Here is an 18,169-nt window from a genome sequence, read left to right as displayed (position 1 = left end):
TAGGTTTTCAAAAAAAAAATTAGTGACATCTGAAGAATAAAAGGTGTAACAGCAGCGGAACATCCCATATTAACAGAAGTGTGGTGTCTCATTCTTCTCTGTATAGATCACACCACATCTGAAATATAAGGGGACTCTGGGAACACGACTTTAATGGAACACTGGCAAACTATACACGTTCAGTGAAAGGCAACCCCAACCAAGAGACTGCCCATGTAAAACCACGCTATACTTGGGGAGTGTTGATAAACTTAGGCTCTTCCAGTGTGCAGAGGAGAAAACTCAGAAGATGAAATGGTCTCCAAATTAAATGGAGTGATAGTTAGGGGTTGGGTTTTAATGGTATGTCTTAATGTGAAAATCATATTATCCTGAAAAACTCTTCGGAAAATATTATACGCCATCACGATATACCAATTTCAATTGGTCCAGCACCACGGGGTTTTCCTGCTATTTTGATAAATGGCTTTTTGTGAAGTAGTTATCTTGTGTTTAGTGGTCAGTTGTATGAAAAAGGTTTCTCTTTAGATGTGCTCCTCATATTATGGAAGGATAATGAGAAAACAGGGGATAAGAAGATATGTTTCCCACTTGACATCTACTCCTGGGCATGTTTGAGTAGAATGCCCTGAACTATTTAAATTGTTCTTTTTCCTCTCTCTCTCCTCCTCCCCTTTTTATGGTGGGAGAGGGGAATGGAGAGTGTATGTTGAATGTGCATAAGCTGTCATATAGTTGGAGAACACAACTCCACTATACTATATGAGTGACTTTAATGTAGAATATCTGATATGACACAGAAGGCAGAAGAAGTAGGGCTAATAGGTAGACACTGGCATGTGAAACAGGCTTTCATTTAAAGCAGTAAGACTTTTGTCCCATGAAATATTTATATAAAGGTTACGTGACCATATATTTTGGATTAGATAATAAATTCTATTCCAATACTAATACAATAATTATCTGAAGTGGGCAAAATGAAAATAAAATAGTAGGGAGAAAAAAAATAGTAGGAAGAAAAGAATTACAGTCTGCTACTTTGGATCATGCACGATAGCATCCCCTTCATTGCCTGAAATCCAAATGGGAGTGTAATAAGTAATAAATTTAAGAATCTTAGAGTAAATCAGTGATCTATGATACCTCTAAAGTTCAGACAGAATGAGTCACTGGATTGGATGTCTTATCATTATAAATTATTTGAAATAAAGAATAGAATTACAATAACTATAAAGTTTAAAGAAAAGTGCAAGACAGTAGAAAACGAAATAAAATAATGTAAATGCCAAAAGAAACACGATTTTTCAAAGATTCAGGTGACTTTAACAAAAAGAAAATTTCAGTTGGGCTCACTGAAAAGACAAGGTATAATACTACCTCTGACACAAAATTCAGGAATACATTTGAGTCAGCAGTTGATTATAAAGGGCTAAATAAAGTCCCTTCTGTCTTCCTATATGTAGCCTGTGTATATCTGTATTTTAAAAGTTGTTATATTATGTAGAAATTATCTTTTTAACTATATGACTTGGCTGCTAGCTCCTTGAGAAAAAGGAATGGTACAGTGCCTGGTACTCAATAAATGTGGGCCTGAATTCTGAGATGAGATATATATGACATATTTGCGAACACCACTGACTGGGTAACTTTAAGATTAGAGTTAGAAGATGATTTTTTTTAAATGACAGCATGTTTAAATCATGAAAAGTAATTATTAACAGCAAACTTCTGAAGGAGGATTTGGCAGATATACACAAGACTCCAGACAACCAGAAAAATAAACTTTTAACCTTTACATATTATCATACTGAGATTCTTTCCCTCCCTTTTTCTTTTCTTCCCTTTTACTCCCTCTCCTTCTTCCTCTGACATTTGTTTCTTTCCAAAAATCTTTCCTTTCCTTTCCTTTTTTTTTTAAAAACATGCTTTTCTAAATTTTCAAAGACACATGCTACAGGACTTTGAAAAGGAATTGAAATCTGTGATGAGTTCAAGATTTCTCTTTTTCAACTAAGACTTCAGCCCCATGAAAGCAAGGACTCTGTTTTGTTCACTATTATATCACTTAAGACAGTGCCTGGCAAATATTAGGCCTTCAAATATTTGCTGAATAATTTTTTTATTAGAAAAACTATCTCCTCCAAAGAGTCCTGCTTTAAATATGGGACTTCCTACTGGTTCACTAATAGAAATTATCATTGTTTATAAATGTATTATAGAAAATGGTGGAAGACATTTCCACACTATGTATACACTATAGAGTATGTGCAGAGAGTTGAAAGAACAAGTGATATAAACATGAAATTCACAGATGATAGCATATTAGAGATAGATGATAAAAACGATGATAAATAGAAAAGAGTTAACATGTACTGAGTGCTAGTATTTGTGCCAGGCACTGTGCTAAGAATTTTACATGCACTATCTAAAAATTCTCACAAATCTAGGTAGGCACTATTATTATCCCTTTTTTTTACTGATAAGGAAATCAAAGCATATAAAGGTTGAGTGCGATGTCCACAAGCTGACAGGTAGTAAGTTGTGAAGCTAAAACACAGACCCAGGCAGTTGGATTTCAGAATCCATACTCTAAATCACTATAATATGGTGTTTCACTACATATAAAGTAAATCAAGATAATTTTGTCTGGTTAAGTCCTACATTTTTTAGAAAGAAAAACTAAGGCCAAGAAACGTTGAATAACTTGGTCAAGATCACTATTTTCTACTTGATTTGGTCATTAACAAAAGCATAACAACACATTCTCTTACTTCCTATATTAAAATAAGCAAGCAAGCAAGCCTACAGCCCTCTCTGGCTACATTTCTACTTGTCTCCTCATTTTTAGAGTAAAACTCCTTCAAAGTTTTACCCATATTCTGTGTGTGTCTAATTCTCACCTCATTCCACTCTAATTAGTCATCTGTCTCAAAACTTCCCGAGACCCTCGTAGAGTCTCTGTCCTTATTGATTTCTCAGTAGCAGTTGAGAGTTGATCTTTTTTTTTGAACCATATTTTTAGCTTCTATTAAATCATAATCACCTCATCTTCTTCCTACGTAATAGTCCCCCTTTCTCAGAGCTTGGCCTCTCACTGGTGATATATGTAGAACCTAATACCCAAATCCTGAAACAAACGTTCTAAAGGCTCAGTCATGGGTATCCTTTATTCAGAATTTTCTCTGATCCCATGGTTTAAATACTAATTACAGTCAATCCTCATTATCCATGAATTCCAAATTTACCTACTAGCTAAAATTTACTTCCAACCTTCAAATCAATACTTAAAGTGTTCTCTCAGTCATTTGCAGACATGCACATGCATGGATCAGTGAAAAATTTGAGTCCCTGAAGTACATGTGCCCAGCTGAGGTGGAACAAGGTAAGCGTCTTCCAGTTTCACCACTCATACCTGTAAACACAAGTATCCTTTTTGCAGTGTATTTAGTACCTTTTTTTGCATTTTTGTGCTTTTTATTGCTGATTTTGCTTTTTTAAATGGCCCCCAAGTATAGAACTGGAGTGCTACCTAATGTTCCCAATCACAAGAAGGCTATGATGTTCCTTATAGGAGAAAATATGTGTGTTAGATAAGCTTCATTCAAGCATGAGTTATAGTGCTGTTGGCCATGAGTTCAATGTTAATAAATCAACAATATATATCAAATATGGTGTCTTTAAACAGAAATGTACATAAAACCAGGTTATGTATTGATTGGTTGGCAAAAATGTGACCAGAGGCTCCAGGAACTTAACCCTGTATTTCCCCTAGAGACAATGACACAGTATTTGTTAATTCAGTGTCCCCAGCAACTTTATAGAACATAACTACTGTGAATGAGAATTGACTGTATATGCCTGTGTCCCCCAAAATCTTTGTTAAACAAATGAATGAATCACACAATTAGTTCAAGTGGCAGGGGCAAGGTCATTCAGAGCATGGTACTATTAAATGTAATATATTTTCTTATTTGCAGTCACTTATCTGCATGTCCATCCTGGGTTAACGGAAAAAAGGTAATAATTTTTCCTTTGTGTTATTGGTGCCTACCTCTAGTATTCATTTTAATTAGGCATTCCAAATGTATCTGGACCTCATATCACATGGCCTCATTATCACACTGGATTGTAATTATTTACTGATCTGTTTCTGCAACTATATCATATCCTTCCAAAGGCGAAGTACCTGTTCTATCTTGTTTGGTGCTGTAGCCCTGCACCAGGCACAGTGCTTGATACATAATAGGTACTCCATTCCTATATTAAGGAGGAGATAAAAGACAGAGGCCTATAACCATATCTAATGATAATCTGTAATGGTCAGTTTTCTTTCCTGTGCTGGGTTATTTTCCTCCTTTAGAAGTTACTGGTGTATGTTCCTAACAGTTTATATGGAAGACTCCAAAAGTGTACTTTAGGCTGAAAGACCATCTTATTACTCAGTAAGAATATGGAGATTTTCATTTGTCTTACTTGCACACATAGCAGTTGAAAACAAATGAAATATTTTCTTTAACGGTTTCTGTGCTTTATATGGTGCTATTTATTGCTTAACCAAAAATAAACCTCCATAAATAAAAAAGTATTATTTTCATGGTTTCTGAATATATAGGTCTGTTTGGCTTTATATCATTATCTCGTAACTTCATTAGTTTGCCAAATTCACTTGTGAGTACAATTCCTATTTTATCCCCTATAGTCTGGAAATTCCTACAAAGTCATATATCTTGGCCCTAGGCAAAACACTTTATAAAATCAGCACTATATCCATAACAGATTGTGACAGTGAAAAAGTTGATTTTCTCTGTAGTCCGTAAGTAGAATATATCTCCAAGCAAGAAAAATCCCGTAACTTCAGACTGCAATGAAAGTACATGTCCAAAAGGAATACTTCCTGGGATTGGAGCTAACAAGAACCCCACCTACATCAAGGGAGGCTTTCAGAGGCTATAGTACACATTCCAGAATGACAACTTTTTTAAAAATGGGACTTGGACAACAACAAAAATAAATAAATAATTTTTAAAAATGTGACTTGGACATAGTTTACTGATTAAAATACTTTCCTATATGCTAAAAATTAATTTTAAAAAATTGAATAAAAAGAAGTAAAATAATATGAAATTAGTGTAGTATATGTCTATATACTTGAGTGTACAAATATCCCAGCCTGACAAAGAAAACTTTTCCAGTCTTCTGGGAAGTCAATGCCCATGACCACCAAGTTTTGTTTATCCAGCTTTTGTGGTAGGCTGATTTCTAAAGTAAGACAGATGATTTACTTTTATAAAGACAATGTTTAACAAATAGCTCTCAATAACTGATGAGGTTTCCCAGTTCTTCCATAGTAAGAGGATAGCAACCTTAAGTGTTTCTCAATCCATCCCTTCCCTTTTTTTCAATCACGCTCACACCTATAATCATTATTCTTCTTCAGATAATTCTTCCTGGACTACTGTAATATCCTAGCTTCACTGCCAATCTGTAAACATTCCCTCCATCAAATGTATGGTTTCCAAAGAAATGTTCCTAACCTACTGTTCATTATGATATTCTTTGGCTAAAAATGTTTAACAGGTCCTTCCCTTGCTGCTTGCACAAAAGAAGTCCAAATAAATCAGCTTAGCATTTAAGTACCAAATTCCATCTACCTCGCTAGTTTTATTCACATTTCTCTGCATCTCATGATAAGGTCACTGGTTCCCTATCTTCCAGACTCTTCCTCCACACATTTACTTATGCACCCTGTTCCTCTGACAGGAAGGCCCTTCTTAGTCAGGAGATATTTCATTTCTGTAACAGGCAGACCCCAAAAGCACCATGGCTCAATCCAGCTAGACATTTATTTCTCTTTCACACAATAGTCTAAAGGTAGTGGGTAGTCCGTGGTGGATATGCTGCCCTGCCCCATGAGATTGTCCAGGGACCACAATTCTTCCTCTTTTTTTACTCTACCATCTCCTAGGATGTTTTCTTTAAATGCCTGGTAGAAGATGGGCTGAGAAGGGAGAAAGAGACAGGGTTGTCAAGAATGTATGTCAAATCATTTTATGGGCAAGATCCCCAAATTGTACATATCATTCCCATTCACATCCTATTGGCAAGGACTGTGTCACATGGCCATAACTCACTGCCAGGGAGGCTGGGAAATGTATCCTCTAGGCTGGGAGCCATGTGCCCTGTTAAAACATGCAGATGCATGGGATGGCAGAACGGGTTCTATTACTAAAAGAAAGAAGGGGAATTGGGAGCCTGGATTCAATTATCAGTTTCTGCATTATCTTTCTTCAGTTTTTGTCTCTAGACACCCCCATTTACTTTACAAAGCTAAACTCAAATATCACCTTCTTCTAGCCAGTCTCCTCTGATCTTATCACATCAGCTTATTCCATTGTCCTCCGAATGGAATATCAACTCTCCCTTCTTTGAAATTTCAAAATTCTTGTACCTATTACGGAGTTTAGCACATTTTAGCTATATACATATTAAAGATAGTCTGTCAGGAAATATAATGTGGCCAAAAAGGAAAAGATAAATGTATACTATTGATTAATCTTCCTTCATTGTTTTATTTCCTATACAAAGATTGTAGAAAACACAGTCTTTATTCTGTATTTCTAGAAGTGGTGTGTGCAGAAGACAGCATTCAATAATGCTGGTAATGATAACACTGCCTTATTCAATTCACTGATAAATTATAATTTAAGGAATTACTTAGGAACAAAATTATTGTAAAAGATTTTCAAGTAAACAATGTCTTAAAATTTTACTGAAAAAACTTTTAATAATGATGTTTAAACAAAGCATGCCTGTATTCTTTGTCCTTTCATAATGATTTACCAAAACTGAACAAAATCCTTGAATAACACTTATGAATAGTTATATACTTTGTTTATTTAGGTTTTCTGTTTGTTCATTTCTTGTTTCTTTATCCTCATATTCGATTTCCTTCACACAAGCTTAGAACATGAAACAGCCATTTTATTTCATTTCAGGATGTTTAATACAAAACAAATACCTATTTAACATTTAGTTATATATCATAGTAGATGATTTAAGTTATGGAATTTCACTGTTAAAATGTAAATTTTGAATACAGTATGCCAAATAATAAAAAATAAATGCACCTCTATTTCTTTCTTTGAATATTAAACTACAAATTATGAACAGGGAGTCACTTCCTTTGATTAATAACCCCTCTGACCAGGTATAATGAATATTTACACATTATTCTGTGTTGGTAGAGTACTTAAAATGCCTGAAATAATAATGATTATCAAGTGAAATTAGGAAAAATTTTATGTGAGAAAGTCTTTCAAGTGACAGAAATATAATATATATGAAATATGTGATAAATTCCCTTTACCTAAAACACAGGAAGATTATAACAGCTTCTTATTAACATTGTTTTAAAACAGAAATCCAAGTCTGTCAGTAATTTGAAATCTAAATGCATGTAATAGCCTGAGGGAATTGTAGTACAGGTTGTTCCCAGGGTGAGCTATAAACATGGAAATACTCTATTTAAACATCTATGTAATCTCCATTGAAACATATTATTTTGAAATTATGTTAAAAAAGAACTTAAAATGCATGTACTTATAAGCCTAAACTTCGGACACCTTTAATGATCATGCTTTAAAAGGCCATAAAGCTGTGGCTGATATTGAATATGTTTTTTAAAAATATTAATATTTTGTCCTTTCTGTATAGCTAAAAAAGTCCACTCAGGCAACCTATATCTTAAAGTGTAACTGCTGATTTTATTGGCAAACCTATAATAATGCATATGATCAATCTTTACTTAATTATTTTGAGTTGCAAACACAACTAATAAATCATCTTTGAAATGCACTGACCATAATCAGTATATTCTGGAACAAGTCCAGGGGGCCATTAATCAAAACATGCAGCAAGGAAAGTGAGAGCCGCAGCCTGAAGAGTTAGGTAAACACACAGTGAAGTTAATAAAAACCTATCTCATTTTAAAACCACCACTGTGTTTACTTTTGCAACTAAGATAAACATTATGATAAAATTAAAGTTGTATAAAAAATGAGGTTTGCTAATGATGACCAAAGCAAATATATAGCAATTGCACATACATTTTATGTCCCTAATTTGACACTAGAGGAGTTTAAAGTTCAGTTACTAAAAACCTTCAAGAATTAGATATTTGAATCTGATAAATTATATTATCCATGAAAATTAAATACACACACATGCACAGACAAACACACATCAAATATGTTGAGGTTTAAATTAGAAAAAAAAGCAATCAAGGTATAAACATGAAAATAGGTTCTTTTTGAAAGAAGAGGATGGTCAACTACCATATTCTAAATTGGCAGATGCAAATGAATAAACTGTAAAAACGAGAAAATGTTTGAATGAGTTTGAAATTAAATTTTAAATGAAACAAAATGATAGAATACAAATGCATATGTATAATGTAAATATATGTAAATATCTATCTATTTATTTACTTACTTATTATCAACTGCTTTTAAAACCCGGTCTTCCAATTGTGTTATTTTCCTTCAATATAATCTTATTGACTGCTAATTGGAAGGAAAGAAGATTTGCTGAGAACTGTATGGGCAATCCTCATTTCCATAAGAATTATGAGGAAAGGAAACACTACAGGTTTAAAAACTCCATAAACAAAGTTTCCTTTTCAGGAAGAGATTTCCAAGATTTAGCCAAAAGCCCTGGGAAAACAGTGCTTTAAAAATAACAGTGTATCACAGTCTTAGAGCTTCCTACTTCGATGGTGCTTTCATTCATGTGATCTCATCTGACTCTCATATACATGTTGAAAGGCAGGCAGGAGGTATTATTAAACCAGTCCTTGTACTCACAGAGCTGCAGTTCTATCTCTACTGTGATATTGTAGAAATTTTGAACAAACAGTCGAAAGTCACTGAATCTGATATTTACTCAGCTCTTAATTCACTGAGTTTCTGTAAGAATTGAATGAATTAAATGAATGAATTAAAGGAATTTAAGTGCTTAACACAACCCCTGGCGCACACTGATCGTATTAAATAGTAGTTATTGAAGCAGTATAATAAAGTAGCTAAAAAGTATGGTCTTTGGAATAAGATGATCCTAGATTCAAAATCACAGATGTAGCATTGTCTTTGGGCAAGTTATCTAATCTCTCTAGAACTGAGCTTCCTAATCTATAAAATGGGTATAGTTTAGTGAGACATATAAAGGGCATATATAAAGGGTTTAGCACAGTATCTAGGACATAAGTATTCAGTGAATGTTAAATATTATCATTATTATTGATAGACGGATTTGATTAACTAATAACTTATGTAAATACAAAATATCATTAACAAAAATTAAAAGGCAAATGATAGTCTGGGTAAAATAAAATTAATACTTTTAGATATAAAGCAATAGGAGACAAAGACCTCCACTGAAAATCAGCTGAGGTTATGGATAGGTAATAAACAAAAGATGAAATGTCAATAATCAATAAATGTCAGAGAAGAAGGATGTCTCTAAAGGTTAGGTACAAAAATTAAACAATGAGATACTATTTATTGATTAAACGATTAAAATGACCTGGCAATGATGAGAATGAATTGGAAAATAAAAGAACAAAAGGCAAACACTGCTTGTGGGAGTACCAGCTATGATAGCTTTCTGGAGGAACTCTGTCAAAACATAACAAAGGACTAACAAGTACATATGCCTAATAAGTACATTACTAACCTAGTAATTTCACTTTGGGGAATTCATACTAAGGAAACAATCAGTCATATGTGCAAATTTATGTACAAGTATATACAACATTCTTTGTGATAGTACAAATGTGGATAAGGCCTAAATGTACAGTATGGGAAATGGTTAAAGAAATTATGATACATTTACACAATGGGACACTATAAATATAAAATGATGTTGAAGCAACGTATCTATTAAAGTAGAAATATATATTTAAATATTAAAATAGCAGGCTACATCATAAACAGTATGAGCCTTGTTTTGCACGTAAAGTGTGGAAGAGAAGAGATCTGCAAATATACAGAATACTATGGTGTTAATAATGGTGGTCTCCGTGTGGGTGGGATTATGCATTTCCTAGCTACCATTTTGTTTCTGTATACTTTCTGCTTTTGCGGGGGACATAAGCATGCAGTGCTTTTACAATTGGGAAACAAAGAAGATGAACCTCATTTTATTGAGAAATAAATGGATTCCTTTAGTAGGTAAGTGGATAAACTGTGGTACATCCAGACAATGGATTACTATTCAGCACCAGAAAGAAATGAGCTATCAAACCATCAAATGATATGTAGGAAACTTAAGTGTATATTATTATTATTATTATTTTTTGCTGTACGCGGGCCTCTCACTGCTGTGGCCTCTCCCATTGCGGAGCACAGGCTCCAGGCGCGCAGCCTCAGCGGCCATGGCTCATGGGCCCAGCCGCTCCATGGCATGTGGGATCTTCCCGGACCGGGGCACGAACCCATGTCCCCGTGATCGGCAGGCGGACTCTCAACCACTGTGCCACCAGGGAAGCCCAGGTGTATATTATTAAGTGAAAGAATGCAATCTGAAAAGGCTGCATACTGTATGATTCCAACTATAACACATTCTGGTTAAGGTAAAACTATGGGGATATTTCAAAGATTGGTAGCTGCCAGAGGTTAAGGGGAAAGAGGGATAAATCGGTGGAGCACAGAGGATTTTTAGGGTAATGAAACAATTCAGTATAATACTACAGTGGTGGATACTTGTCATTATATATATGTCCAAATCCATAGAATGTACAACACCAAGAGTGAACCCGTAAAATACGGACCTTGGGTGATAATGATTTGTCGAGGTAGGTTCATCAATTGTAATAAATGTACTATTTTGATGGGGGTTGCTGAGAGTGGGGGAAGTTGGGCATGTGTGGGGACAGAGGTACATGGGTACTCTCTGTACTTTCCACTCAATTTTGCTGTGAACCTAAAACTACTCTAAAACATATATACAATGGAATATTACTCACCCATAACAAGAAACAAAATTGAGTTATTTGTAGTGAGGTGGATGGACCTAGAGTCTGTCCTACAGACTGAAGTCAGAAAGAGAAAAACAAATACCGTGTGCTAACACATATATATGGAATCTAAAAAAAATGGTTCTGATGAACCTAGGGGCAGGACAGGAATAAAGACACAGACGAAGAGAATGGACTTGAGGACACGGGGAGGGGGAAGGGTAAGCTGGGATGAAGTGAGAGAGTAACACTGACATATATACACTATCAAATGTAAAATAGATAGCTAGTAGGAAGCAGCTATAGCACAGGGAGATCAGCTCCGTGCTTTGCAACCACTTAGAGGGGTGGGATAAGGAGGGTGGGAGGGAGATGCAAAAGGGAGGGGATATGGGGATATACATATGCATATAGCTGATTTAAACTCTATTTTACTGCAATTGGGCTACAGTGGGGAAGTGGACTCTCTAGGACCCTGGAAAGCTCTGATAGACATGAGAACTTTGGTGCAGAGCCAGGAGAGCCTGATGTGTATAATTATTCCTCTAAACAAAAGTGCATGGATTGTGCAATTTCATCCAGGATGATGCTGTAAGCTTCTAGAATAAAAAGGAAAGACTGAGCTTTTCTGAGTCGAGGAAGATTATATCTTAAACAAATTGTATCAGTGGTGGCTGTGTAGTACCTCACCCCACTCCAAGGAGGTGAAGAAATACTGTGCTAAGATGTGCTGCACCTTTTCCTGCTCTGTGTAGCCACATGGACTATGATAAGATTGTGCAACCTTGGCTAATTAAATCGTGAACTTAACATAGGGGTGCGTGAGTCCACATGTGCGTGCGGATTCACGTGTTGATTTACAACCTAACACTCATCTAAAATATTGCAGCTACACAACAACTTAATGGGACCATTTAAAGGTTGATTCAGAACACAGAGTTAAAACGTCTTCCTTACAGTTCAAGAAGCAACATCTGTGAAAAGTTATAATTTGATATTATTTTTAAGGTTGTTTGGAACAATGTGTTAGAACCCTGTGTTTTCAGAAGACATCCATCACAAAGAAGACTAAATCATGTCTGTGTGCCTCACACGAGATATGTGAACCTATATATTTTTACTTGCTACCCTGCAGAAAGACAGACTACATAAAAGTGTCTAAAGACTATACAAGTATCTTTTTGTACTTTTGGCCCAAACTATTTTAATGATTTTATCCTATAGCTGAGATGATGTTGAACTCCTTCTTTTAGGGCTGTACGAATGTGTTCCGATCACCAGAATTCTCTTAGAAAATGACCCTGCTGCTCCCAGAAGGGCAGCTGGTCGGACAAGTAGGAGGTTTTCTAAGCAGTAGTATTGTGGGGAGATGGGGAGGTGGGGAGGAAGGTCCTATATACAAACTAACATTTTGTTCTTGAGATACATTTAATGCCTAAAACTCTATAATTATGGTTGAAAGGATCTTATATACTTAAAATCACTAATGTTTGAGAATTTTGAGAGTTCGTATCCCAAACTATGGCCCTAAAGAATGCTATCCCTTGGACTGTCACTAATCCCTTTTTGGGAGGGAGGAAAGCAGACTGCATGACAGTGCTATGCTTGAGTACTTTTGAAAAATGATTAAACAAGTCAAATGAATTATTTACTATGGATTTTTTTAGATCCTTTAACATATAAATCTCCAAGTTTTAGGGGTTGGAGCATAAGGGAGCGTGGTAGCTGTGGTATGAAGCAATTTTTTTCTTTTTTTTTTGAGAGGGAAATTTAGTTTTATTTATTTTTAATTAGAGTATAGTTGCTTTACAATATTGTGTTAGTTTATACTGTACAGCAAAGTGAATCAGCTACACGTATACATATATTCCCTCTTTTTTGGATTTCCTTCTCATTCACAGACTGCATTCTACAGAATTATGTAAAAGGAGATCCTAATAGGTATCCCACAGAGGGTTTCATATTCAAATAAGTTTAGAAATTCCAATTGAATTTAGAAATTGCAATTTCTAAACTTATTTGAATATGAAATCCTCTGTGGGGTACCTATTAAGATCTCCTTTTATATAATTCTGTAGAATGCAGTCTGTGAATGTTATCATAAAGAATAAATTCTGTACTCAATGTCATTTAACTTCAATAAACATCTGAGCTTTCTTGCCCCCCCTATTCAAATCTCGGAGCTAGAGGCATTTTGTTCCACCTATATATTTAGCAGCTTTTTTGACCACAGAAGCTAATGCTTTTTCTAGTCAAGAGTCATTTAAGGAGGAGCTCAGAATTAAGTTAGAGTTGCTTGAGATTTGCGATAACCCTTGTTCCTGCTCCAATAAGAACTTCATATCCCGGTTTTGGTAACTAGGTCTGCATGGTGTAGCCCTGTGTTTGGCTCCTTGTCTTGGTCTCCAGTACAAACATGATTTGGTTGTAACTTGGGTTTGGCTCTCTTCTTGGCCACCTCTCCCAGGGTCTGGAGCCTTGATTCTAAGAGAAAGTTTTCATTTATAGGTCCCTTGTTCAGATACACATTTCAGTGTCTCTTAAAAAAGTAGTTTGCTTTTGATAAAGAAAATCTACAGAAATGAGAAACAGAACAGCCAAAAGAAGGTAAAGCAGAATTTGCAGGTAGGGAGAAATGAGCTGAAATAGTTGAAGAAGTAACAGACATTAAAGTATTGATTAAATCACTTAAACTGAGCATTTTGTTTATTGGCTGACTTTGTTAACTGGTTGCTAATTTCAACAGACTGGGACATTGATTCAATTTAGACAAATAAGTGAATAATGACTGGATTAATCATTTTGTTAAGATAATCCAACTAGTCTACCTAACCATAATGATTTCATGTCATACCAACAAAATGGTATTAATAGACTTTTATTATATTAGCTTTCTGAGGATGTTGAAAGAATTAATAAGAGCTCTTAAATTTAAAAAATTGAAATGAAAATTCTTCCTCAATTATTATGTTATATGATAAAGCATTAAAAATTTAAGCTGGGGGTCTAATAAAGCCCAAATATAGTGTTATTTAATTTAAATACATATTGTGTCATTGTATATATATATATATATTTTTTTTTTTTAATTTACTTTTATTTATTTTTGGCTGCATTGGGTCTTCATTGCTGTGCATGGGCTTTCTCTAGTTGCACAGCAGGGACTACTCTTCATTGCGGTGCACAGGCTCCTCACTGCAGTGGCTTCTCTTGCTGCAGAGCATGGGCTCTAGGCACATGGGCTTCAGTAGTTGTGGCACATGGGCTCAGTAGTTGTGGCTCACAGGCTCTAGAGTGCAGGCTCAGTAGTTGTGGCGCTCAGGCTTAGCTGCTCCACAGCACGTGGGATCTTCCCGGACCAGGGCTCGAACCTGTGTCCCCTGCATTGGCCGGCGGATTCTTTTCTTTTTCAATTTTTTTTTTTTTTGTTTGCGGTACGTGGGCCTCTCACTGTTGTGGCCTCTCCCGTTGCGGAGCACAGGCTCCGGAAGCGCAGGCTCAGCGGCCCTGGCTCACGGGCCTAGCCGCTCCACGGCATGTGGGATCTTCCCGGACCAGGGCACGAACCCGTGTCCCCTCAACCACTGCGCCACCAGGGAAGCCCTGGCAGGCGGATTCTTAACCACTGCGCCACCAGGGAAGTCCATGCCATTGTATATTTATAGAAAGTGATTTTACATTGTTTACACTCAGAATTTTACTTGATGATATTAATAAAGTACATAAGGATGAAAATGAGTTCACAGTTTCTGTAGTCTTTGTCAGCTGGTTCATTTTGTTTAATATGTAGAATTAAAAGGACATACCAAACAACTCTACAAATCATAATTTCAAGTAATGTAAGATAGTAAATAGCAAGGAATGTATAGTACATGGTTATGTTGAATAATAACTCTTAGTGTTGATGCTAGTTGACAGACAGGATGAGGGTCCCCCAAGTATAATCATATTGTGTGGATTGGTCACACTGAAATTTTTAATGAATATTTATCAATAGATACCAGATTCAAGGATTTCAGAGTCTTACTAAAAGCAGGAGATCATCAAAGATCTAACAATATTCCTGAAAAAAACTTATATATTTACCGAAAAAAAAAAGAAAAAGGCAAAATGTCAGTACAGTTCTGCACCCCAGGACTGCTAACACATGCCAATTTAGGCTATTATCCTTGTGAGTACTCTACATAAGTTTCAGTATGTTTTCAATTTTCTAGTTTCCTGTATTTCAAAAGAATGAAAGTTTTACTACTGGGAATCCAAAACTGTATAACATTCAGCAGTTTGAAAGCAGAATTAAAAAATGAAAAAGAAAGGAAGGACGATAGCTTTAGATAATTTTAAATGACTATATCTAAGAAGACACAATAATGACTAAAATATCAGAGATTTCTAGTCAATCTAATATTTTGATAACCCTTAAGAAGAGTCAAAAAGCAATATTAAAAGGTAGGGAAAACAAGAAGAAAAGTCCTCTGCGATGTGAGAACCAGAAATGCTATCATATACATGAGAAAAGGCTGAATTTTTAACAAGAGTCACACAGCCCAGATTGGACTGGCCTCTGAGCAGCCTTCAGCCTCATCGCAATCCCTCCCTTCCTTGCTCCCTCCACTGCCATCACCCTCACACAGTCCACCTCAGCACATGTTTACAGGCTGTTTCCTCTGCCTAAATCTCTGCTCTCTACTCCACTACTGTACTCCTCATATCTATGTAATCGTATGAGTAATGTTTGTCTTCTCTCACATAGACTAAGCTTTATGACATCAGGGACTGTGTCAAGTTTGCTCAGCATGTAAACATATGTTAAAAGAATGATACATGAATGAATGAATGAGGGAAAGCCATAGCTACAATTATTTTGTTCTCAACAAACAACAGTAACTACTGGGCATTTCCTTAGACAATGTGAAATCATGTGGTAGTCATACAATGAATGTAAATTCTACTGAGAGGCTACTGCAGGAGATACAGAGGAAATACCATTGTGAGCGACTGACAGAAATGTTTGAAATCCAGCATATGCTTAGAATTGAAAACAAGTAATGAAGTCAGGCTTCCTAGCTAAATTTAATGGGATATAATGGTTAATAAGTCATGGTAATGCAACTATAAACTTAAACAGACAACAAAACAATGCCACTATTAACTGTACAATGCAAACTTTTATGCAAGAAACTTGAAAACTCCCTCCTATCAGGTTCAGTTTCCTGAATGCATGGATTGTGCCTGTCTTGGCATCCTCATTGTCTATAACAGAATCCTAAAACTTCTTGCTCTCAGGACCCCTTTACACTTTCAAAAGTTCTTGAGGACCTCAAGAACTTTTATTCATGTGGACTGTATTTGCCATATTCAAAATAAAAACTGAGAAAAAACTTAAAATATGTATTAAATGATTAAAAAATAATAATAAACCGAGTATATGATAACATGAATAACATATTCTTTACAAAAATCATTATATTTCCCAAACAAAAAATCTTGTGAGGTCAATGTTTTGCAAATCTGTTGATGGCTGGCTTGAATGAAAACAGTTAGATTCTCATTAGCTTCTGTACTCAAACAGATATGACCTATTCTTTTAATTAAAATATATGAAGAAAATCTGGCCTCACACAGCTATGGAACTGAAGAAGGGATGACCCTGTGGATCATCACAAAGGGCCTTGGGAACCCTCAGATCCTCATTCCATACTTTGAATACCAGTGGTCTGTAATATCATCTGTCACAAGGCTATTGTTCAACTACCATTTGCTAAATTAATGAAAAGTTTAGAGAAAAAGAAATAAAATCTTAGGGTATATATATATATATATATATATATATATATATCACACACACGTACAAATGATTTGTACATTCATTTTGGATTCAACTGATAATATTCCGTATAAATGCAGACTGTTTTACTGCAATGAAATGTTAGTTATCCCAACACCTCAACATACGACAACTAAATTGGGATGTATACTGAAGGAGGGCAGTCTGAAGCAAAAAGTGAAAAACAGTGAAAATACAGTTTATAATTCCAAAATCTAATAGTAGTAAATAGATTACTACAAAGAGACATTTTACTTGAAAAAATACCAAGCATAATCAAATCAAGTGGCTAAGCTGAATGTTCTATGAGTCTCTTTAAAGCAGTAAATTCGATCGAAGTTCTTTACTGAACACAAGCTGGATTCTAATGTTTTTAGTATCCTACATGCCATTTCTAATTAATCCATAAAAACCACAAGAAAAAAATTTACTTATATTTTTAGCACTTCCGCTTTAAATATTAATAGGAATTAACCAAAAACCAGAGAAAATAAATTGATTCAAACATTTTACAATTTCCAAAATCATAATTTTTGTTCTTAAAAATAGCTGTAAGTAAATTCAGAAATAAAAATATAATTTTAAGATTATATATTAGATTTTTAAATGTCATCTCACTATTTGACAAAGAATAAAATGACTTACTTTTCCTTTTCTTGAAGCCGATTCTCCTGAGAAGCCATTTTAGGCTCTGTTCCAAGATTTTTTTGCATCCGCTGCCTCCTCTTTCTAGTTGGTGCAATATCAGTGACATCAGGACTTGAAATAATGGAATCATCTCTTCTTACAGTAGCTAAAATAAAATCACATAAAAATGTGACCCAACAAAATTATGCATATAATTTTTGAGCACAGTATCAACATTGAAATATAGCAAAATTTTTTTTTTATTTATTCAGATGTGGTGAAGTGAGCTAGTTAGATAGTATATAATACTTTAATACCAATATAAAATCTGAAATATATTGTACACATGGAACAACTTGATCAAAATGGTCTTTGCCTATCTTGAGCAACAACCTTCTCAAATGCATAGATAAAACTGAATTAGAGGCACCTCTAAAAGGTGTTTGGTGGGGGGGATACTGCTATGGGAATAATGAATCAAGCTGATAGCAAAACAGTAATTGTTAGCAGGATGGGGACTTCTAGTGATCCAGAGATAACTTTCATAAACTTTTTAGCCAACTGTAGGGAATAAGCACAAGAAAAATGTAAGAAAATACTATCAGATGTCTCTAATGTGGCTAAACCATTAAATTACCCTGAAAAATGTTTGATATACATGAAACAGAAGCAACAACAGAAACAGGCTTGATTTATATTCCTTTATT

The 18,169-nt window shown here is 35.1% G+C and overlaps 1 protein-coding gene across 5 annotated transcripts in view; it reads right to left on the bottom strand.

Moving 5' to 3' along the window:
* XRCC4 (X-ray repair cross complementing 4) overlaps positions 1-18,169 on the bottom strand; it is a 263,958-nt gene that overhangs the window by 79,623 nt on the left and 166,166 nt on the right. For 4 of the 5 annotated variants that reach the window (XR_016392716.1, XM_022593335.3, XM_022593327.2 and 1 more), the window contains exon 7: positions 17,481-17,628. Coding sequence is in view for 4 of the 5 variants with exons in the window: in XM_022593335.3 (XP_022449043.1) it covers positions 17,481-17,628 (148 nt within the window). In the remaining variant the exon portion in view is untranslated. Of the gene's footprint in view, positions 1-17,480; positions 17,629-18,169 lie in introns of those variants that run through there. The other variant, XM_022593363.2, reaches the window with a different exon arrangement.

Source organism: Delphinapterus leucas, chromosome 3, assembly GCF_059928025.1.
Source record: "Delphinapterus leucas isolate spDelLeu-1000000601 "Yukka" chromosome 3, BTC_Dleu_Yukka2, whole genome shotgun sequence".
Lineage (NCBI taxonomy): Eukaryota > Metazoa > Chordata > Mammalia > Artiodactyla > Monodontidae > Delphinapterus > Delphinapterus leucas.
This window is presented reverse-complemented; position numbering and strand designations above follow the sequence as displayed.